This window comes from Helianthus annuus, chromosome 14 (genome assembly GCF_002127325.2).
Source record: "Helianthus annuus cultivar XRQ/B chromosome 14, HanXRQr2.0-SUNRISE, whole genome shotgun sequence".
Lineage (NCBI taxonomy): Eukaryota > Viridiplantae > Streptophyta > Magnoliopsida > Asterales > Asteraceae > Helianthus > Helianthus annuus.
The window spans coordinates 137,181,972-137,204,497 of record NC_035446.2 but is presented as its reverse complement, the minus strand read 5'-3'; the positions used below and the strand labels follow the sequence as shown (position 1 = coordinate 137,204,497).

The following is a 22,526-nucleotide window of genomic DNA, read 5'->3' as shown; positions in this document are numbered from 1 at the left end:
AACAGACGTGTATTGCCCACTCAACTATGGAAGCTGAGCTCATAGCGCTGGCTACGGCTGGTAAGGAAGCAGAGTGGATTAGAGATCTACTTACTGACATCCGTCTGTGGGATGTTCCAATGCCGTCTATTCCCATGTATTGTGATAGTGAGGCCACACTATCTAAAGTGTACAACGCAGTGTATAATGGGGGATCAAGACACATAGGTCTTCGGCACAATTATGTGAGACAACTGCTTGAAAGTGGTACCATCAAGGTTGTCTATGTCAAGACAAGTAAGAACTTGGCAGATCCATTTACTAAACCTCTGACGAGAGATTTGGTTGTGAATACCGCGAGAGACATGGGTCTAAAACCACAATAGAATCGTTAGTGATGGAAACCCAACTTGAACTTAGTGCTCCTATTTCTCAAGTTTAATGGGTAACAACGAAGTCACTTAACGATAGAAGGTACTATCAAATTTGATAGATCCATGTGAGGTATGATAGTACGTCGTTGCCGAGAACAAGGGTGAGCATATGTTCTTAACAAAGTTTTGGAGGCATCCAAGCAACGTGGATGATGTAAAACTTTGCCTATATGATCTAGGGGTGGTGCCGCCTCGATTGAAGATTAGTGGTTTATCTTCTAGAGGGTCATGAAAAGGATTTATAGCGCATGGCCATATTCGCGCTCAGTGAGAACGCAAAGTCAACTGGTGATGTGTGGGGGTAAACCGAAGGGGGCTATCAGGTTAATGGTTTAATTCCATAGGACACCATCTAATCTGTCTCTTCTTGTTTATCAACATAAACTGGGTTTAATCTCCGTGACACCTAGTGACATCATTAGTCTAAGTGAAAGGAAACATTCCAACTTGGTGGGGGATTGTTGGAAATATTAAAGATAATTTTAAAGAGGAACATACAAGTTGGTATGTTTCCTCCATCCCACATTGGTGGAGTGAGTGAAGTTTGGGTGGTTTATAAGGGATTACCCCTTATGGGCCTCCATAGTGATAAATGGGTTGAGAAGTGGGTGAAGCCCACACGCGCGCCGAGCCGAGCCGAGCCGAGCCGCGAGCTCGCGAATGGTCGCGTTTGAGGCGCACTTTGCACTTCGCACGTACGCATCGTCGCGAGGAGCTGAGGAGCTTTTATTTTTAGCTAAGGTCTGGTCAGGTGGGTCAGATCTGTGGTTCAAATGAGATAGGGAGATAGAGATTAATTCGAAACAGTGGGGGTTATCCCATACTGATTCGAATTCGTATGGGATAGCTATTCTGTAACCGAATTCGTATGGATATGCATCCAGAAAAACGAATTCGTATGGGATTGGTATATCTCTCCCTATTTTTCTCATTCTCAGGTATAACCCACACATATAAATAAAGGCTTCCTGCTACCCATTTATTCACCTCAAATTCGCAGCTCTCTCTCTCTCTATTGTGTGATTCTGTTTTCGTTCCAGCTTCTGCGTTTTCTGGTTTCCATTGCTGTTGGAATACCAGATCAGTTCTGCATTAAATCCTGGGAGTTTACGCTGCAGCTCACAGCAATGCGAGCGCGTAAAATCCTTTAAGGACAGGAGTTTTTTCCGTGCAGTTCAAGGCTTTCGTTCAAGGATCTTCGTTATCACTCGCCAGGTTGGTTTTAATTTACTTGTTCTTTAAATTCGTCCGACAACGGGACAGTCTCCTTCTACCTTTCTTTAATCAGTTTGCTCAAGTTGGAACAAATTGGTTTGGCTGATAACTCAGTAATTAATAAATTAACTGTTTGATTGATTTATTTTCAACACTACGTAGGTCCATTATAGTATATCAACATGTGCATAGCATAGAGTTGATCGATAGTTATAAGGTTTAACGAATTTTCTTTTATACAAAAGGATAGCAAATCAAACAAACAATAGTTTTAAATTTTAAGAATGGCATCTAAACTTATTCATAAGTAATCTTGTTTGAAAATACAATACTTACAACATGTGTAGTGGAAGACACAAATAATGCCATCACCCTTGGGTGTTTTGCGCCATGTGGCAGTCCAGTCAACAATGAGGCATTATGGGGCGTTTTTCTACAATAGGTGTAGTGAGGATGTGGGCATTGTAGGGTATTATGTTAAAAGAGGTGTAATAGAATTAAATAAAAAAAAACACAAAAAAAGGTATTGACCAAACAAAAAGAAGAATACCTATTATTGGCAAAACAATTGAACAACAGACGTGGAAAAAAGAACACTTTAGACAATGTTTTTGAAAGAAACACCCAAGCGGCGGGTGTGGGGCGTGGGGGGCGTTTTTTAGGGAAAAAACGCCCAAAACCTCACACTACGGGTGGTCTTATATCTCATATATAACAAATGGATTTACGGTGATTATGATACCAAAAGGACTCAAGAGCCAATCATTGGTGAAATCTAGACGTCACTAAAACAAATTAAAGTTTTTGATGGCCACTTGGTAGTGGGTTTGTATGTGTTTATGTATGCTTTTAATGATATTATGACTATTTACATGGTTTGGGTTCTTTTATCATAATTGTAGCATTTTCTTTTCCTTTGTGGTTTCTGCTAGTAACTAACTAGCTATATTTGGTTAAGGTTGGTCATTGTTAATACGTCTTTTCAAACTTTAATCTTAGATGCTTTTAATTTGTTTTCAAAATCTCCTTTTTGTAAATTCAGCATCCCCTTTCCTTTTTCTCGTCAAAATAAAAACTGGTATTATTATCTCCTTGTTTTGCGAAATCTTCGTTTGAGACTTGTTGATCTCAACCAATGTTTTAAAAACCGGTTTTTAAATCAAACCGGATTAAGCTAAAAAATGGTTCAACCGGTTGAACCAGGTTATACCGAGCGGTTCAACCGGGTTGACTAGCTAACTCTATAATTTTATAAAGAGTGTATTGCAAGTTTTGTCCTTTATCTTTAGGGCACTTTGCAGGCGGTGTCCTTTATGTTTAAAGTTGACGAGTTTTGTCCTTTATGTATTAAAATCAAGCACGTTTTACCCTTTGAGCCTAACCCAGTCAGTTTTCCCAGTTAAAGCTGATCACGTGCATGTCATGTGAGGGGTAGTTCAGTCATTTAATGTGCACATTCACAAATGCAGAGATTCCCCCAAATATAAACCCTATCTCTTCAGTAAACCTCCACTTTGATCCTTCACTCTTCTCTGGTTCATCTCCTTCCCCCTTTAGCTTTCGAAATTTAGGGTTTAGCCACAAAGATGGCCGATGAAGATGGCTGGTACATCAGAGAAACAGCGATGCTAGATTCCGACGTTGTTCGATTTTATGGTAAGGTTTATGTGATTATAAACCCTAATTTCTTGTTCATTTATGTCGATTAACTCTGATAATGTTGAAATCATGTTGCAGATGGTTTTCCTCATCTATTCACTCTACGTCTTCATCATGGTGGTCGATTAACACAACCTCCAGGTCGTATGTATGTTGGAGGTAAGATCGATCATGTAGACTTGATTGACATCGACAAGTTCTCTGTACATGAGGTTGATCTTATGCTTGATATTTTAGGGTATAATGGTCGTGTAGAACCAATGTGTTACATGTTTTTACATCCTAAAAAAAATTTAGACCAGGGTCTTGAACACTTGAGCTGTGACAAAGATTGCCTTAACTTGGGTACACATGTGGAAGAGCACAAGATAATCAATGTCTACATATCACATGGGTTGAAAAACATTAAAGATATTTTTTCACCAGTTGAAGTTAAGCCACCTGTTACCATAGAGGAGATTGATGAACCTGGACCATTTTCAATTGTTCCTTTTAAGTTAAACTTTGATGCATGTTTAGATGATTTAGAAGTTGGTCAAGGTAGTGGGTCTAGGCAGGAGGTTAACAATGATACTGCAGGTTTAGAAGTTGGTCAAGGTAGTGGGTCTAGGCAGGAGGTTAACAATGACACTGCATGTTTAGATGATTTAGAATTACGTGATCAAGATGATAATGAGGACAATGTAGAAAATGATGATAATGAGGTGGATCAGGATAATGAGGTAGATGGTTCAAGTGAAAATGATGATAATGAGGTGGATCAGGATGATGAGGTAGATGGTTTAAGTGAAAATGATCATGCTAGTGATGATGACAGTGACTATATTGTTGATGAGGCTAACAATATAAAAGACCATGAAGTTGACATGCCTGATTATAGTTCAAGAGGCTGAAACCTGGTTGGTGGATCAGGACAAACCCCCATCAATATCAATGTCCTTGGGTAATTTTAATTTCTAAAGTTCAAGAGGCTGAAACCTGGTTGGTAAAGACTTTAAATACCAACCATACTTGCATTCAAAGTAGGAAACATTATGCTTGTACATCTGCTTTTCTCTCTAGAGAGATGTTAGAACAGATCGATGAGAACCCAGATGTCCCTGTGAGAGCAGTTCAGGAGCAGTTTCAAAGGAAGTATTCAATTGGGATCTCAAGATATAAGGCATACAGGGCAAAAGTTAGAGCTAAGAAACAGGCAGAAGGGGACTACACAGAACAGTATTCTTTGCTCAGGGATTATGCCAATGAATTGCTGGATAAGAATCCGGGAAGCACTGTTAAGATTGAGTTGGAAACTGGTAATCCAAGGTGTCCAACAAGACAGTTTAAAAGAATTTATGTGTGTTTGGCAGCATTAAGACAGGGTTTCAAGTCATTGGGCAGAGATTTCTTAGGGCTGGATGGGGCTTTTATGAAAGGCCCATTCCCAGGGCAAATCCTAACTGCAGTTGGGGTAGACTGTAACAATGGACTTTATCCTGTTTGTTATGCAATTGTTGAGTCAGAAAGCCTTAGTTCATGGACTTGGTTTTTGGAACTCATGGCTGATGACCTTGATCTTCATTGTAACTCAAACTTTACCTTCATCAGTGATAGACAAAAGGTACATTCATGAAAATTTTTTACTTTAATCAAATCATTACATGTTAAATATGCTAATATTTTGTCATATGACCAGGGACTTCTACCAGCTATCTCAAAGTTGTTTCCTTGTGCTGAGCACAGATACTGTCTCAGGCACATTCATGAAAATATGAAGCTGCAGTTTAAAGGAAAGCTATACAAGGATAAATTATGGAAGTGTGCAACAGCCACAACTATTCCAGAATTTACAACTGCAATGGACGAACTAAAGGCATTCAACAAGAAAGCCCACTTGTGGTTGGCAAAGATCCCACCTTTACACTGGTGCAGAGCATATTTCTCTGGTATGTGCACTTAACAGTTTATAGCTTATCATATTTATCTGGCATGTGCACTTAACACTTTATAACATGTGGTATTTTATTACAGGTAGGGCAGTTTCTGATATGCTGCTGAATAATATGTGTGAGGTGTACAATGCAAAGATAGTGGAAGGAAGAGACAGACCCATCATATCTGCCTTGGAATATATAAGAGAATACTTAATGAGAAGGATTGTCACTGTGCTAAATGTAATTGACAAAAGTGAAGGATTGTTGACACCTTGGGCAACTCAGCAGTTTGAGGATATCAAGAAGGAAGCAACATTTTACCATGTTCAGTGGAATGGAGGGGAATTTTATGAGGTTAGTGGTAAACCTAATCATGCACGTGTGGTAAACTTGGAGAAGAGGACTTGTACTTGTACTTGCAGAAGGTGGGAAATAACAGGTATACAATCTACAGTGTTTTAGTTATTGGAAATATGTTTTTGGTGGTTGTTTGGGGTAACAATTCTGTATAATGGTTTACAGGTATGCCCTGCAGACATGCAGTGGCTGCATTGTGGGAAATGGGAGCTACTGGTGGAAGGGTGGGGGCCCTGGAGAGTTGGGTGCATCCTGTGTACACAATGGAAAGGTGGAAGTTGGTTTATTCACACAAGATTAACCCACTCAATGGAAGAAGTATGTGGGTTAAAGTACAGAGTCCTATAACCATCACACCACCCAAGCATCACACCCCAGTTGGCAGACCCAAGAAAGCAAGGAAGAGGTCAGCCGTTGAAATGGAGGACATGGCACTTACCGGGAAGCTCACAAGGAAAAACACAAAAGGAAAATGTACCAAGTGTGGGGCCAAGGGGCATAATATCAGGACATGCAAGGGTGCACAAGCTTAGTAGGATGATTGTTAGGTTTAAGGTTTATGTATGTAAGCTACTTTAAAAACTGCGTTGTCTTTTGCTACTTAGGTTAATGTATTTTGTAACTTGCACTTTGAATCAGCAGCATATGTACTGCTTTTTGGCCAAATGTTGGCAATGGGAAGTTTAGTTTATGTTGAAATGGGTCAAATAGCAGGTGTTAAATGGTCAGTTTTTTGCTTGTTGAAATGGGTCAAATAGCAGGTGTTAAATGGTCAGTTTTTTGCTTGTTGAAATGGGTCAAATAGCAGTTGTTAAATGGTCAGTTTTTTGCTTGTTGAAATGGGTCAAATAGCAGGTGTTAAATGGTCAGTTTTTTGCTTGTTGAAATGGGTCAAATAGCAGGTGTTAAATGGTCAGTTTTTTGCTTGTTTAAATGGGTCAAATAGCAGGTGTTAAATGGTCAGTTTTTTGCTTGTTTAAATGGGTCAAATAGCAGGTGTTAATGTAGTCAAATGGCCAGCCTTTGTGCAGGTGTTATTGTAGTCAAATGGCTAGCCTTTGTGCAGGTGTTAATGTGGTCAAATGGCCAGCCTTTGCACATCTAAATGGCCAATTTTATGGCCAGTCACTTTGTATTGAAATGGGTCAAATAGCAAGGTTTTGGCACATCTAAATGGCCACTTTTTTTGCACATCTAAATAGCCAGTTTACAAAAACATTCAATATTCATAGCATAAACAGATCCAACATTCATTAACACATATGTTCATAAACACCAGTTTACAAAAACTGTGCATATTTGCACTACACTAGCCTTGCATAATCCTAGAACCAAAAACCATCAGTGAATACAGTCAGTACATCCAAAAAAGAACAAACAACATAAACCCTATCCAACTATAAACTAACATCTTCTTCAATTTCTTAGAATTGCTTTCACTGTGATAGAATTTTTCTTCAAGAACTCTGTTGGCATCTTCAGTGACTTGAATTCTGTCTACAAGAACTCTGTTAGAAGCTTCAAGGTTTTTCCTTGCCCTAAGCAAACCTGGGATAATGTCCACGCATCGTTGACACCTTGTAAGATCATACCAGCCTAAGAATCCACATGTTGAACCTTGATCTGGACAACCATAGAATCTGCGACCAGGGTTATTGTCGGTCCAAGAAGTCAAGATTATTGCTTCTTTACCACATCGGCACTTCACCATCTTCAATTTGGGAAAAGATCGATGCTTGCACTTGTTGATGATAAACCGATTTGGAGGAATGGGGAAGATGAACGATTTGGAGAAATGGGGAAGAATTAGGGTTTGGGCCTATTTAATTTGGGGGTAAAGATTCAGGGTGTACATTAAATGACTGAACTACCCCTCACATGACATGCACGTGATCAGCTTTAACTGGGAAAAATGACTGGGTTAGGCTCAAAGGGTAAAACGTGCTTGATTTTAATACATAAAGGACAAAACTCGTCAACTTTAAACATAAAGGACACCGCCTGCAAAGTGCCCTAAAGATAAAGGACAAAACTTGCAATTCACTCTTTTATAAATTACAACATCAACTCAAAAGTTAATCCAAAAATGCATGATTACATATTAAAAGATGATCCAAAAGTAAATCCATAATAAAAAGTAATCCAAAAGATAATAAAAAATCATTCAATTTTTCAACAAACTCTTTTAAATGAAAGTGTACGGTATGTTTAAGGCATTTGAGTATTGAATACATCAAGTTCACGATCGTATAAAAGATGAAATTCACTATTATCGTCATCCTCATCAACTAGAGGATAACTATTTTCGTTTCATACAATATTAAATAAGAACTTTTAGTTATGAATAATCATAATATATAAAATTACCTAAGATAAGTAACATATATAATAAAAATAAGTAATAACCCAAACTAAAATAACCCTGGGCCGGTACCGGTATTACTTTTTAAACCGGTATACCGGATTTTACCGCCGGTACAAACCTTATGCCGTTTCACTTATTTACCGGGGTGTTTCGTACCGGATTTACATCTGAAAACGGTAATACCGGTATAACCGGCCGGTATTTACCGGGTTTTAAAACATTGATCTCAACAACCGGTCTTGTTTATGAGCCTTTAGGGAGGAAGGAGAGTATTAACCCTAGCCTCGACCAACCAACACCTGTCATGTTAAATTTGGCTCAAAGTATCCATTAGCTAGTACACGGCGGCACATACCCATGCCATAAATGTTTTTTAAATTTAGAAAAAGTTAAATGCCCTAACCAATCAAAACTCATCCACCAATCTCAAGATCAACAACCTCCTCAAACAAATTCAACCTTACACTAGTAAAACTACTAGCTTAACCAACCCGTCTTGCTTACCGTAAGAGGTGGCGATGTTGTTATAGCCATGGTTGTAGAACTCGTTAGGCGCTAGTCGGCCGGTGGGGTGGGGACTAGCGATTAATCGGGATTACTCGGGATTAATCGGATCGGACTTTTTATGTACAATTTTAAGTTTTATACATATAGACACATATTTTTTTACGTAATTTTTTAAGTAGACAAGTTTTGATTGGAATCTGGCAGGTTTTGGCCGGAATATGTGATTTTCCGATTTTCCCGATTTTTGGCCAACCGATTAGGGCCGATTAGGACCGACTAGGCCCAACTAGCGATTAATTGACTGATTAATGAAAAAATAATCAGTAGAGAGTCGACTGACGACTAGTCGCCGACTAATCGCGATTTTTACAACACTGATTATAGCACTAGTTCGAACTCTTGATCCCCTACGCGTGAAGTGCCCCTTCCCCTTAGGATAGTACTTTACTTTATTTTCAAAAACCCTAGGTTGCTAAATTTGATAAATGACTGACTAAATGTAATCTCCCTTTTTAATTAATGGCTTTGAGTAAATATACTCTCCCTTTTTTCATACATGTTTTTTAACAAAGATTTGAATTCACCAACACTTTTTTTATGCAACAAACACAATACCATTAGAGAGCTAATATAAGATATATAATTCCATGATTTTTTTTATCTTTTAGACCATGCGTAATGATCATGTGAAATTCCATTTCACATCCAACCACATGTGGTACACTACCCTCCTCCCCCCTGTATGTGAAAAAGGCTTCTTCATGGTCTCGATCACACGAGGGGGGAGAGAGAGACAGAGAGAGTGGTTGGTTTTGTTTGATTCACACACTTCACACTATTATACCATTTTGTGAGTAATTTCACTCATGCTGACATGGACGCTACATGACGAAAAATACCCCTTCACCATGTGAACCAATGATGAGATCATATATAATTCAAAGTTTTGGTATTTATTATAACTTATTTTATATTATATGAAAGCATTTCTATTAATATTTCTATTGAGAGGATATTATATATTAAATTTGAAAGGGATATTGGATTTTAATAATCCAAATTTTTACCAATTGGTCAATAACACTCCCAACTTTCGATTTGTATCACACCACTCCCAACTTTCAACTTATTTTCCTCTGGCACTCCAAAACTGACTGAACACTAACCCAGTTAGTTTTTTTTGCTGATGTGGAACTTATGTGGTGATGTGGCATCTAACATGACATTTTTTGATGATGTGGCAGCTGAAGTAGCTTATTTTGATGACGTGGCAGCCGACGTAGCTTATTTTGTTGACGTGACAACTGATGTGGCACTGGTTTGGTGACGTGACAGCTGATGTCAGCAAACTGGGTTAGTTTTGGAGTGTTGTAGGAAAATAAATTAAAAGTTGGGAGTGATATGGTACAAACCGAAAGTTGAGAGTGTTATCGACTAATGGTGAAAGTTGGGGTTATTTAAACCCAATATCCCAACTTGAAACTATATATTACATTCAAAATCACACCAAAAAATCCCAATCCCACATGTACTTTTCCGCCTTATTTTTTATCCATGTGAAACCATTCGTCTGTTTTTCACCACACCATTAACTGATTTTGACCCGTTTTTTGAAGATTAAATCATTCCTCGCTCCCTACAACATCCAAATCGCCACCAAGAAGATCGATAGAAGCAGCTTCTTATCCTGGCAAGATTTTTGAATCTGATTTGGAAACTCCAATACCAGGGCTACCGTGTCACAAGATAGCCTAGGAATGCTAGACCAGTACCGGTCCATGCTTTCTTTGCATACAAACAGTTTATGAGGCAATGGTCAGTCGTCTCATCATCCACACCACACATACCACAAACTTGAGAGTCAACTGGAACTTTTCTTTTTACCAGTTCAACTTTTGTTAGGATCTGTTCTGCACTGATCTCCAACCGAACGCAGCAATTTCAATATGAATAATTCTTGTTACAGTTATAATGTTTATATTCTTATTGATGATCGTAATCGTTAACTGTTTTGTGAAATAAACAGGCCATTGGAATGACAAATTCATCAGAGAACAAACTTCAAATTTGATCCAACAATCTAAACACATTGATGGCAGGTTGTGAACTCTCTCCTAAAATCTACTAATCTTAATCTAGAGCCCTTACATTCTTTCGTTAAACAAATTTATATTTACAGAACACCAATTTACATGGGCCCCACCTCTTCCCATCCATAAGCTGTGGAAATGTAAGCAGCAATCAGCTGAGCATTGTAGGATGCCCAGTTTGGAGCATCCTCTTGATCATGTCCATCCCAAACGCTGAATCCGATGAACTACAAATAAAGCCAGCAGTCAAAATTATTGGTCAAAGACTAATTTATACAGGCCCGTTGATACAAATACACCTAAAACGACCCATTTCAAGGCAAACCCATTTTGACCCGTACCAATTTGATAAGTGTTATAACAGCCCGTTTAGACCTTGACCTGACCCGTTTGTAATTCAAGTCTTACCTCGAGATAGTAATTTCATAGGGAAATGAGACTCCTTCCTTATTTGGTATTGGAGGAATGTGATCTTTTTTCTCATTAACGAATTTAATTATTTGAAATAAAACTTCATGCAGAGAAGACTCGAGTGCTGCCCGCCTAGCATTTCTCTCGTCCGATGCACTTTCTGTAACATAGTAAAAATTGTGTATAATTTAACATCAAACCATGTGCTACAAATATATATAAATTTTAAAGAAAGAGAGCCGAAAAATAATCCATTATACCTCCAGGGTGTACAGTTAATTTAGAATGATGCGATTTGCCAGAATGTGGTTTGGGGTGTTGAGCAACGTTTAAATTTATATACCACTGCTCCCAGTATAAGCGTTCGACTTTGTGAGTAAACCATGTTGCTTGTTTGTTCTTTACTTCGAAGAAAGATAAACATATCTGCATCATTAACATCAATCAAGATGTTAACATCAAGCACTCAGAGAAAAAACATTAATTACAAGAAACCTTAAATTGATTTATGAAACCTGATTTTTCTTGTTTGGGTGTTTCTCTACCCTGTCAATGAACTGGTCAATCTTTTCATCGACTTTCTTCTCAAGTTCGGCATCGCCACATTGCACCTAGAAAATAAAGTCCCCGCATTAAGTGAAATGAATAATTCCGACTTTATGTAAAATGATGCATTAATCATCCAAGGATGCGCGATGCGGATATAACTTACGTATGTAATTTCAAAAAGCTCCAAATGAATGTCTTTGGGCCGTACCAGTCCTAAAGCTCTGTGAAAGAAAACCGTGTGCAGGATGCCTGCAAGGACGTTGCTCATATGAATGTGTTTTATGAAAATTTCATTCGCCAGAAAAGGCGAGAAACACACACACACACACACACACGGTACTACTGGATTAGAGCATTGTGTAGTCGGTAAACATCAGCTGTAGCTGTTCACCGCATTTAGGAACGGAATTGTTCAAGCACGCATTACCATGGCTCCAACCTCAACCAAGTAGCTCAAGACAATAAAAACAATGTAATTTGAAGCAGATTCTTGTATCATTTAAAAAAAAACATGATCCGGATACGATAATGTTATAAAATGACACTATGTTGATTTTACCAAGATAACATTAGAATAATGAACCGAATAACTTCCAACCGCCACCTTTAAAATCAACATAGCATCTTGAAACGCCCCAAGACGATTGCAGTATAACCGATCGTAGACTGATAACAGGCGGTTAGAGTGTAAAAGTTGGTCATCTAAAGCATTGTGTTAGGCAAACTACAACATACAAAAGTCTAGTACCTTTACCAAATTAATTTTTTAGGCAGTTAGGGATGAATAAAAACAAACTTACATCGAAGAACTTCGCGTATCTCAAAGTACTCCACATCCTGCAAACAGAACAACTTTTTATAACGAAAGTAGAATTTACAAACAAAGAAGGTAAGTTAATGATGAACAATTAATAAAATATGTTATATAATATTTAAAAAAAAATCTATACTGATTATCTATAATAAAGTTAAATGGAATACTAAAATCCAGCAGCATACAGTATGAATGGGGGTTAAACATTTCTAGAAATTACCAGTTCTTTGAGTTGACAAACTTCGCAGTTCATTATATCTGTCGTGAACTTGATTCAGCTATGGGATTTTTGCTTCTGAAGAACCCTAGCAAAATTCTACGTGTAATCGAGATTTACGGGTTGAATACGTCGCGATTCGATCCGTTTCGTTCAAGTTACTTTGTGTTTGTGTTTGTGTTTTTGTTTTGCTTTTTGGGGCATACCGCCTCAAGTATTCGTATTAATTAAAATATGACCCTTCAACTTTGGGAATTTAATCTTTTGTTTCCCAAGTTTTTGAAAGAAGGTAATTTGACCTCTTCAACTATTCTACCTTCATGGCTATTATTTTTTTTATTTCTAGCTTTTTTTCTACTCCCTTAGTTAATGGAACAAACATGTTCCAAAAGAGTTGGCTCACAGCTCGACCATCGGTTCGTATAAATTAGTTCATTAAAAACTTGAGTTGATTTGGCTCGAGCTCTCTGGCTTGTATTATTGTTAGAGTTGATCGAGTTCAGAATGTAGGTAGCTCACTAGTATATAAACTCGAGCTGATTTAGCTTGAGATTACTGAGTTCAGGTAACTAACTTATCGGCTCGTATAACTTATCACATTTTCTTGTATATTGTTAGTTGTTAAATTTTTTGATATTTGTATAACTTGAGTTGAGATTGTTATTAACACTCTAATAAAAAGAAACATACAAAGTTATTATAACTGAAAGATGAGCCAAGTCATCGAGCTACGAGCAACCTCGAGCTAGAGGCAAGGCAAATATGAGCTCAATTTCTAACTCGGATGTAAATATCAAGTCGAGTTGTATCTACTCGATTCAAATAGCGTTCAACCTTATCCCCTGTGATAAATGGAAAGCACCTTATACACAGTGGCAAACCCAAGATTTATTTTCTTGGGGTGGGGGGGGGGGGGCGGAATGTTTACCCATGTTTTCAAGATGTGCGATCCCGATTTTTGCCTAAATAATACACTAAACTTTTTTTACAGGATGGCAGTAGGTCCGCCACTAAATAGCTCATATTTATCTAATGCAACCAAGTCTTCAACATACTAATCTTTTATCAGCAGAGTTCGAAAACCCTAATATATCGGCTTTGTCCCATATTTATAGAAATAAACTATACACGTCTTCAAACCATTTTCGAAAATTTAGAATAACTTCATTCTTAGCTTCATCATTTGTAGGTGTAAATTGTAATTTAGATGACCAAATGATTCTTGAAAGTTGTTGGGCTCTTATGGGCCTTACTGTAATTGGTTTATATCTTATCGCTATAAACTAAAGGTCCGGCCTGTATCACTCAATCAACCCAACTGATAAAAGAAAAGATCTTAGCCCATTACATAAATGGCCCAACAAAAAAAACAGCTTATGCAAGTATGCAACTAGTCAACCATTCACCATTCTTGTTATTACTGAAATTAAAAGAGATTAAAAGGCAGAGGATATTACACAATAAGAATTTTAAAACACTATTAACTTATTAAGGTTACTGAAAATCAAGTTCTTTCATCCTCTTTAACACGGTTACACCCTCGTAACCGCCTAAAAATGGAAAGAAGTTATAAAATACAATCAAAGCTACATCCAACAATAATTCAAGATCTTTTCTACTTCAATGGTGCCAAACCACATCTTAATGCATTTTCTGGGATGTCATATTCAGTGTGAAAACTCTTTTCATCGTTCCATATGCGAATATACAACTCTTGTCCCAGGTATCGCCTTGGCCAGATTGCAGACCTCAGATTCCACATGCCCTTGTTATCCAAAGAAACCAATATTGAGCTCCATGATTTCGGATATACCTGTCGATAAAATTACAAATAATTTGTTCTAAGATTCTAATTTTTATATAAAAAATCAGATTGTTAAATGATCCATAAAAGCAATGTTACCTGCACAGTGTGTCTTGTTGTAGCATCATTCAGATTGTAGAATCTCCTCCTAAGTGTCGAGTTCCATACGCCTGAACCAAACCTACAATTTGAAAATTGTTATCATGTGAGATCAGTTGATCTTTAGGAACACAAGAAAAAGATCGAAAAAGAAGCTTACCCAACGGTCCAAAAGTCTGAACCATCAAGATGCCATGACTGAATGGTGTTCTCATTGTTTTGGAAGACGATTTCAGCGTAATCATGAAGAGTGAACCCAAGAACAGAAACACCGTAGATCGGAGAGAATGAAGGGGGAGTATCTTTGAGTGAGTTTACATTAAAAACTCCAGAAATGTTATAAAAATCAGCAATCTTCAATGGAGTTGTTGGGTTAACATATGACACTTGATTCACGGCATACCTAAGCTTGCCATTAATATTTGCTTCCGAATTAGCCAGCACAACTGTTCTTGTTACCGGGATTGTACCATAATGATATGAACCTTGTGGGTTAGGTCTAGCTGCATTTGCTGTCAAGTTCCATCTAAAAAGAACACGAAAAAGGTTAATCCGCTACCATAAAAATTGAAACTGATTCAAATGACGATGAAAGTCAAGAAAATGTTTTATATACCTGATTGTTCTTGCCTGCTTCATTGACCAGTGGATATGATAGGTAGGACCATCAGGAAGTGGCAAAGAAGCTTTAGTTTGGGAGCCATCATAATGAAGGATTCCGGTAGCAGTAAGAGTGGGCTTGGTGAAACGAGTTGAGGCGACAATGAAGTAGTCTTTTACCGGAGCGTGAAGTCTGACCAAAAACGAAGCAGATTGACCGACATGAAGGTCGAGTGATTCATACGCTTCTTGCAAAGTATGCGATCCTTCTGTCTCTACAAGTGTTAGTGTATGGTTTTGGATCCTAAAATTAATTGAAGTAGTCAATGCCACATTTGACACCCTAAACATGTATAATTGACCTGAAACACAAGCAAAGAATCAACACCATATGTATTTAACAAACTATTTAAATTTGTTTACACATGAATACATAAGGGGATATATATATATATATATATATATATATATATATATATATATATATATATATATATATATATGGATTTAATACCTCCTTGAACAGTAAAAGAGGTTGAAGAAGGACGCCCATTGATGAGAAGACCATCAGCCATAGGAAGAGGTTTCCCAGAGTCCAGAATTTGAGATAGAACCTGAAAAAAGAAAACACAATTAACTGTTTTGTCTACAATAAACATTTTATTTATGTAACAAGAACAAGGAGGCAGTTAAAAGACCTTGTGATCAGATTTCCACCAGTCACTGATGAGTAAAGTGAATTCCTCAACTGGTTTAAGATACGGGACAAAAATCACGGCCCTTGCTCTAACGTTAATTGCACCGAAACCACCAGAAGCTCTATGCATCTTGGTTGAAGGGAAGTAAGAGTAGGATCCAATTTGATCTTTCATTTGCATATGGTATGTCCAGTTTGCGTTTGGCGGGATCGGGCAGTTTGTCCCCAATACTCCATCTTGCCATGAGGTTTTTCTCTGTTTGATGCCATTCCTGTTTTGCATTTATTAAGGTATTACTTATATGCCCAAAATACTTATTGATCAAAGGGAGCTTAACAAGCAGCCAAAGAACAAAAACGAACACGCACCAGGTGATAAGAAACGGCTCATCTAGCTTATTAATGACATTGACAATTACATTGTCGTTGGTGACGCAGTCAATGGTTGGGGCAGGGAACTGGCCGTTGATGAGTATGCCCTACAATGAATATAAACAAGAAGAGTTTTCAAGTTAAGATGTTTGTCAATATCATGCGCGCGGAATAACTAGAATCATGTTGATTATTACCCTTTGAGGAACTCCAAGAGGTGAAATCTCTCCATATGTAACCTCAAAAGTAAAAAATCTGTATGGGTCTTCAGCCTTCACACAGAAGACACACAACCAAGCCAGAAATCCAAGATAAAACGGTAGGAAAACGGTCTGGTTCATGTTTTCGGTCTACACCCTTCCAAGAATCTAATAACTGTTCCATTAAAGCATGAATTAAGAAAATTAAGCTAAACACTTCCATGCAAACTATTTTTACAACTTATAAACAATACATAGCTAACACAATAACTATCAAGCATGCATGCATGACTTCCCATGAAAAGCAGATGTATGCATGCACTATCTAATTTTGCAACTAATGAAAAACACTAGATGTTTAAATAACTCATGATCAAGTGACATTTATAAATACTTACATAATTGAAAACAACTGATGAAACTCCCCAAGTTCGAACAGACGGGGAAAGAAGAAGATCAAGAAGATGAGTGATGATCGTAAACAAGTCCATTGGACAATTTATACACGAAGACAAGAATAGAAACATCACGTCGGGTAACATGGAATCGATTTAGAAAACAAAATTAAGATCTGAAACTCCGTACTTCAAGCTGGTCATTAATGATCGGTATAAAAGAGTCATAATTTTGAAAATGTGAACTATAGTGAGATCTAGTTGACTCCAAAATAAATTATTGTGACATGAGCCATGTAGGGTTTAGGCAGAGCCGGCCCTGAAGGAGGGCGGGGAGGACAACCGAACAGGGCCCGTGATTTCATAGGGCACGCAATTTAAAAAAAAAATCCGACATTATATATGTAAACAGATTTTTTTAATAGGGTATAACCAAAAAAATATTAACATAGGCACACTTAAAAAAATCATATTGTTTAAACTATTTAGCCCATTAGGTTAATGAGCCCAATACCCAAATATTTTCTAAAAACTAATAAAAAAAAGAATTTTGGGCGGCCCTAAGGGCACGTTTTTTCGAGCTCGAACAGGGTACATGAATTCTCAGGGCCGGTCCTGGGTTTAGGCTCGCGGGTGAAACCCTAGAATGCCGCAGTGGAGAACGGATCAACCATAAATGCTTAGAGTTTTGTTAAGATGATGACTTTGAAGTGAAGAATTAGAGTTTTGTAGAAAACTTATGGTATCAATCACACAGAACAAGAACAAAGCAATAGCGACAAAACAGTGACCAAAATCTTATTATTCACCCAAACCAGAAAACACCCCCCAATACCCAATGATCTTACTAAATGTAAGATCTATATGAACAGATGTTCAGATCAACTGATTTAATCAGTTGATCTATATGAATACAATACAAACAAGAACAATACAGAAAGAAACAACCTGATCTACAAAGCTTGATCTCACAGTTGAGATCTCACCAACAACACCAGCAGATCAGTACAATACAACAACAAGAAATACAAAGGGTGAAACTAGATCGGAGTGAATGTGGAAGATGAACAGAGATGATGGATCTAGAACAATGAGAGAGAAACTCTCATTATATACCACAAATATCTAATGTTACATCCAGCACCCTTGAACTATCTCCCAATATACACCGACTCAATGAAAGTTGCAATAAGGCCCTCCAACTATATCAATCTGTTACAACAACTTTGTCAATCAGTTAGAGATTATAAAATGGAATATTTGAATGAACACTTTATATAAAAACAATATAAGCTATCATTCTTTCAACATCCCCTCTTCATTCAAATATGAAAACCAATTAACCATCCCTAACTTTTCACAGAATACCTTATGCTGCTCAACACTCAACCCTTTTGTAAAACCATCTGCAGGTTGACTCTCAGAGTCAACCTTAACTGTTTCAATAATTCCTGAACCAACTTTTTCTCTCAGAAAATGAAGGTCAACCTCAAAATGCTTGGTTTTTTCATGGAAGACAGGATTGGCTGCTATAGATATAGCAGCTTTACTGTCACAGTATAATTTAACTGGTAATTCACAGTTAACACCAACTTCTCTCAATAAGTTCAGCAACCACATAATCTCACATGTTGCCGAACACATGGCACGATATTCTGCCTCACCTGTAGACCTAGAAACAGTACTCTGTTTCTTGCTTTTCCAAGAAACTAATGAACCACCAAGATATACACAATAACCAGTCACAGACTTTCTTGTAGATAGACATTTAGCCCAGTCTGAGTCTACAAAACCAACTAAACCCAACTTATCATCCTTTTTAAACAGCAAACCACAACCTGGACCTGACTTGAGATACCTTAATAATCTTAAAGCAATCTGCAAGTGCATATCAGTTGGGCTGTGCATAAACTGACTCAGAAACTGCACAGCATAACTGATATCCGGTCGTGTCAAAGAAAGATAAATCAACTTACCAACCAGCTTTTGAAAACCAGTAATATTTTTCAAAACACTTTGGTTTTTAGAAATCTTGGCAGTTATTAGATAACTTTGTTCAATGGGTGTTTTAATAGGTTTACAAGCTAAATACCCAAACTCACTTAGAAGTTCTAAGCAATATTTTCTTTGATTCAAACACACACCAGACTTGTTATACAAAACCTCAATACCCAAGAAATATTTCAACTTACCTAAGTCTTTGATTTGAAAATTCAAATTCAAAACACCCTTAATTTTATTCACTTCATCAATATTATTCCCAGTAACAACAATATCATCCACATACACAAGAAGCACAATAAACACACCATTTCTAGACAACACATACATAGAATGGTCACATTTACTTTGCACAAAACCATAATCAACAAGAACACTGCTCAACTTTTCATTCCACTTCCTAGGGGCCTGTTTCAGCCCATACAACGATTTAACCAATTTACAAACTCTAGTCTCATCAGGAGAATAATAACCCTTAGGCAAACACATATACACATCTTCATTAATAGTGCCATACAAGAAGGCATTATTAATGTCAAGCTGAAACATAGGCCAATCATTTTGAACAGCAAGGGCAATTATACATCTCACAGTTACCATTTTCACTACCGGTGAAAAGGTTTCCCCAAAATCCAAGCCTTCCCTTTGATTAAACCCCTTGGCCACAAGTCTAGCTTTGAACCTTTCTATTTCTCCACTAGACTTGTACTTGACCTTATAAACCCATTTACAGCCAATGGGTTTTCTACCAGGGGGTAAATCAACAAGTGTCCAGGTGTTATTTCTGAATAAGGCCTCCATTTCCTTATTCATTGCCTCGACCCACCTAGGGTCTTTAGCAGCCTCATCATAACAAGTGGGTTCAAGAGTTTTATTCAACAAACTAACAAAGCTAAAGTTTTCTTTAGACAAACAAGCATAATTCACAGTTTTATCAATACTATACTTAGCATTTCCACTTAACACATAATCCTCAAACCTTTTTGGAACAACTGAAGTCCTAGTGGACTTTCTAAGACCTAGACCAGCACCCTCAGATAGGTTGGTCTCATCACTTGGTGTTCCACTGTCCTCTGCCTCGCCATAAAACCCAGTTTCACTACTTCCTTCATAACCAGTTGGAACTTGCTGAGGTTGATCAGCAATACTGGTTATGGTAGATGTGGAGGGTCCTAATGGCTGCTGATCATCACTGGAACTACCATGAGAGCCATTATTACCCTCTTCATCATCGGGCATTTGTGAAACTTCAGGTGTTTCAGTATCATAGCAATCAAAAAAGGTTATATGATTTAAGGTTTTATCAATAAAATCTGAATTACCAACATGTTTATTCTTAAAAGGGTAAACATCCTCATAAAACTTGACATCTCTAGAAAATAAGACCTTCTTATTATCTAGACTCCACAATTTATACCCCTTCTTGACATTAGAATACCCAATCAATACACACTTATCAGCATGATAAGTGAACTTGTCTGATTCATTTAACACAGTGCTAAAACACAAACACCCGAAGTTTCTAAGATGCATTAAAGAGGGTTTAAAACCAAAGACTATCTCATACGGACTTTTACCTAACAGCACAGAAGAGGGTAACCTGTTAATCAGGTAAACAGCAGTCAGAACACAATCAGACCAAAAACTCAGAGGTAGACCACCCTGAAACATCAAGGCTCTAGCTATATTTAATAGATGCCTATGTTTACGCTCAACCACACCATTTTGCTGTGGTGTGTAAGCACATGTTGTTTGATGTAAAACACCTTTACTTCTTATAAAACTACTCATTCGATTATTTACAAACTCGGTTCCATTATCACTTCTGAAAATCTTTACTCTTTTTTTAAACTGAGTTAAGAGTAATTCATAAAAATCAGTTATATTTTCAAAAACTTCCATTTTATTTTTCAATAAGTAACACCACACAGTTCGTGAGTAATCATCAACCACAGTTAGAAAATATTTAAACCCTTCATTACTAGACACTCTGTATGGACCCCATACATCTAAGTGAACTAAATCACCTATTTCTTTTGTTTTATGATCACTTAAAGGAAATGGAACCCTCACTTGTTTTGCCTTATGGCAAACTTCACATGGACCATGGTCTACAGTTTTAATATCTAGACACCCTTTTAAAACAGCTAGAACCTGATCAGACGGGTGGCCTAGCCTACTATGCCACAAACTTGACTTAAACACACTATTCAAACAGACATTAACAGAATTACCATGTTTTCCAACAAAGTATAAACCATTGTCCTGACTACCAGTCACCAGGACCTTCTTGGATCTCAAATCCTGAAGCAAACAATGATTTTCATCAAACAAGACTCCTATCTTATTATCTTTAGCTAATTTAAAGACAGACAGCAAATTCACACTATAACCAGGAACATAAAACACATCTTCAAGAATGACATTATTAACAAGTTTTATTTTACCAATTTTACACACTTTAACATTAGTTCCATTTGGATGACTTACTTTCAGATTATAATCAGAAACATCAACCCAATCAAACATGCCTTTATCAGACTTGACCATGTGTTGATTAGCACCAGAATCAACAATCCAATTATACTCAAACTCAAACATAGCAGAACTTGAACAACTAACAAAACCTGTAGCAAAGCTACAAGTTACAGAAGACTCACCTCCCATATTAGATTTAGCCTGTTCACCACCAGAACTTTCTCCAACAAGACTCAACAACTTAGAAATCTGCTCAGAAGTGAAAGGCATAGCAGTACCAACAGAATTTGAAGACCCAACAGTAGAATTACTTTTATTATTATTATTAGACACATTAGATCTATAAGACTGCCCACCTGATCTTTTCCTAAAACCAGGTGGATATCCAATAACCTCATAACACCGGTCAACCGTATGACCAAGCATATTACAATGAGAACATTTTAGGTTAGGATTAGGACCCCTAGTATTCTTCTTCCTAGAATCAAATGACTGATTTGACTTAGTTACAAAAGACACATTTTGACCCTTAGATCCATTTGAGGCCAGCCTATGAGACTCCTCTCTGGACACAATAGAAAATGCAACCTTAACTGAAGGGAATGGTTCTCTTGTTAACAAATTTGTTCTTACAGGCTGATAAATATCATCAAGCCCCATAAGAAACTGCATTAGTTTAATAAGTGTGGAAAAATCATTGTAATCTTTAGCAGCCTGACAAGAACATGTAGGAAGCTGCACCATTGCATCAAACTGCTTCCACATGGTTGTCAGCCTGTTATAGTATTCAGCAACAGTGCTTCCATTTTGAGAAATACCATTTATTCTTTTATACAAATCATACACAACAGAACCATCCACCTTATCAAATGACTCTTTCAAATCAGTCCAGACTTCTGAGGCAAGTTTAGAAAAAACTTGCCCCAGAAATAACTCCTCAGAAATAGAGTTTAATAACCATGTAATCACAACTGAATTACACCTTTCCCACTGATTTGCTAAGACCTGATCATCTTTTGGTTTTATACATTTACCATCAATAAACCCATATTTATTTTTTGCTTCTAAAGCAAGTCTCATAGCATTAGACCAGACAGGGTAATTTTCAGTTCCTTTTAACTTTATACTAACAATGGTTAGGGTACTAGAGTCACTAGGGTGAAGGTACAGAGGGTCTCCAATATCAAGTTTGCTAATCATAGTAGCAGAGGTACTAGTATCCCCCATGATCACAAACAGATACACACCAAACAAACAACAGATAATCAAACAACAAGAAGACACAAAACAAACACTCAAAAAAGGCTAACTGTGACAGAGGCCAGATTCCAGGTTCGTCACTCTAAAGGTGCCTGGACAAGCGTATC

At 37.3% G+C, this 22,526-nt stretch overlaps 4 protein-coding genes across 6 annotated transcripts; 2 read left to right on the top strand and 2 right to left on the bottom strand.

Annotated features, from left to right (window-relative positions):
* Positions 1-2,881: 2,881 nt before the first annotated feature.
* Positions 2,882-4,180, top strand: LOC110907434. The gene is made up of 2 exons (XM_022152417.2): positions 2,882-3,284; positions 3,366-4,180. Exons 1-2 carry the CDS (start codon positions 3,215-3,217, stop codon positions 4,178-4,180), a joined length of 885 nt encoding a protein of 294 aa, XP_022008109.1. The 5' UTR covers positions 2,882-3,214.
* Positions 4,181-4,353: 173 nt separating this feature from the next.
* Positions 4,354-6,093, top strand: LOC110907433. The gene is made up of 4 exons (XM_022152416.1): positions 4,354-4,890; positions 4,966-5,215; positions 5,301-5,642; positions 5,726-6,093. Exons 1-4 carry the CDS (start codon positions 4,354-4,356, stop codon positions 6,091-6,093), a joined length of 1,497 nt encoding a protein of 498 aa, XP_022008108.1.
* Positions 6,094-10,453: 4,360 nt separating this feature from the next.
* LOC110903876 (autophagy-related protein 101) lies at positions 10,454-12,698 on the bottom strand. Its single transcript, XM_022149675.2, has 7 exons — positions 12,517-12,698; positions 12,283-12,319; positions 11,646-11,731; positions 11,449-11,544; positions 11,194-11,359; positions 10,931-11,093; positions 10,454-10,749 (listed from the first exon to the last, which is right to left on the bottom strand). The coding sequence occupies exons 1-7, from the start codon at positions 12,547-12,549 to the stop codon at positions 10,674-10,676; spliced, it is 657 nt and encodes a 218-aa protein (XP_022005367.1). The 5' UTR covers positions 12,550-12,698; the 3' UTR covers positions 10,454-10,673.
* A 1,206-nt stretch (positions 12,699-13,904) lies between these two features.
* Positions 13,905-22,165, bottom strand: LOC110903875 (L-ascorbate oxidase homolog). 3 transcript variants are annotated; one of them, XM_035983304.1, is made up of 10 exons: positions 21,342-22,165; positions 20,916-20,985; positions 16,283-17,892; positions 16,083-16,192; positions 15,715-15,985; positions 15,531-15,630; positions 15,033-15,378; positions 14,577-14,942; positions 14,417-14,498; positions 13,967-14,326 (listed from the first exon to the last, which is right to left on the bottom strand). In XM_035983304.1, exons 3-10 carry the CDS (start codon positions 16,424-16,426, stop codon positions 14,129-14,131), a joined length of 1,617 nt encoding a protein of 538 aa, XP_035839197.1. In that variant the 5' UTR covers positions 16,427-17,892; positions 20,916-20,985; positions 21,342-22,165; the 3' UTR covers positions 13,967-14,128. The 3 variants fall into 3 exon arrangements, with proteins under 3 accessions (XP_022005366.1, XP_035839197.1, XP_035839198.1); XM_022149674.2 differs by lacking the exons at positions 20,916-20,985; positions 21,342-22,165 and having other exon boundaries at positions 13,905-14,326; positions 16,283-16,460; positions 16,684-19,760; XM_035983305.1 differs by lacking the exon at positions 20,916-20,985 and having other exon boundaries at positions 21,342-22,081.
* Between the last annotated feature and the right edge of the window lie 361 nt (positions 22,166-22,526).

Coding starts and splice junctions, on each gene's coding strand:
- LOC110903876 (XM_022149675.2), bottom strand. CDS start 12,549: ATGAACTGCGAAGTTTGTCAACTCAAAGAACTG. Junction 11,360..11,448: donor ACCCAAACAAGAAAAATCAG/GTTTCATAAATC, acceptor TTAATGATGCAG/ATATGTTTATCTTTCTTCGA. Junction 11,094..11,193: donor ATTAACTGTACACCCTGGAG/GTATAATGGATT, acceptor ACTATGTTACAG/AAAGTGCATCGGACGAGAGA.
- LOC110903875 (XM_035983304.1), bottom strand. CDS start 16,426: ATGAACCAGACCGTTTTCCTACCGTTTTATCTTGGATTTCTGGCTTGG. Junction 16,193..16,282: donor CTCTTGGAGTTCCTCAAAGG/GTAATAATCAAC, acceptor TATTCATTGTAG/GGCATACTCATCAACGGCCA. Junction 14,943..15,032: donor AAGCAGGCAAGAACAATCAG/GTATATAAAACA, acceptor TGTTCTTTTTAG/ATGGAACTTGACAGCAAATG.
- LOC110907433 (XM_022152416.1), top strand. CDS start 4,354: ATGTTAGAACAGATCGATGAGAACCCAGATGTCCCTGTGAGAGCAGTT. Junction 5,216..5,300: donor GTGCAGAGCATATTTCTCTG/GTATGTGCACTT, acceptor ATTTTATTACAG/GTAGGGCAGTTTCTGATATG. Junction 5,643..5,725: donor CAGAAGGTGGGAAATAACAG/GTATACAATCTA, acceptor AATGGTTTACAG/GTATGCCCTGCAGACATGCA.
- LOC110907434 (XM_022152417.2), top strand. CDS start 3,215: ATGGCCGATGAAGATGGCTGGTACATCAGAGAAACAGCGATGCTAGAT. Junction 3,285..3,365: donor CGACGTTGTTCGATTTTATG/GTAAGGTTTATG, acceptor ATCATGTTGCAG/ATGGTTTTCCTCATCTATTC.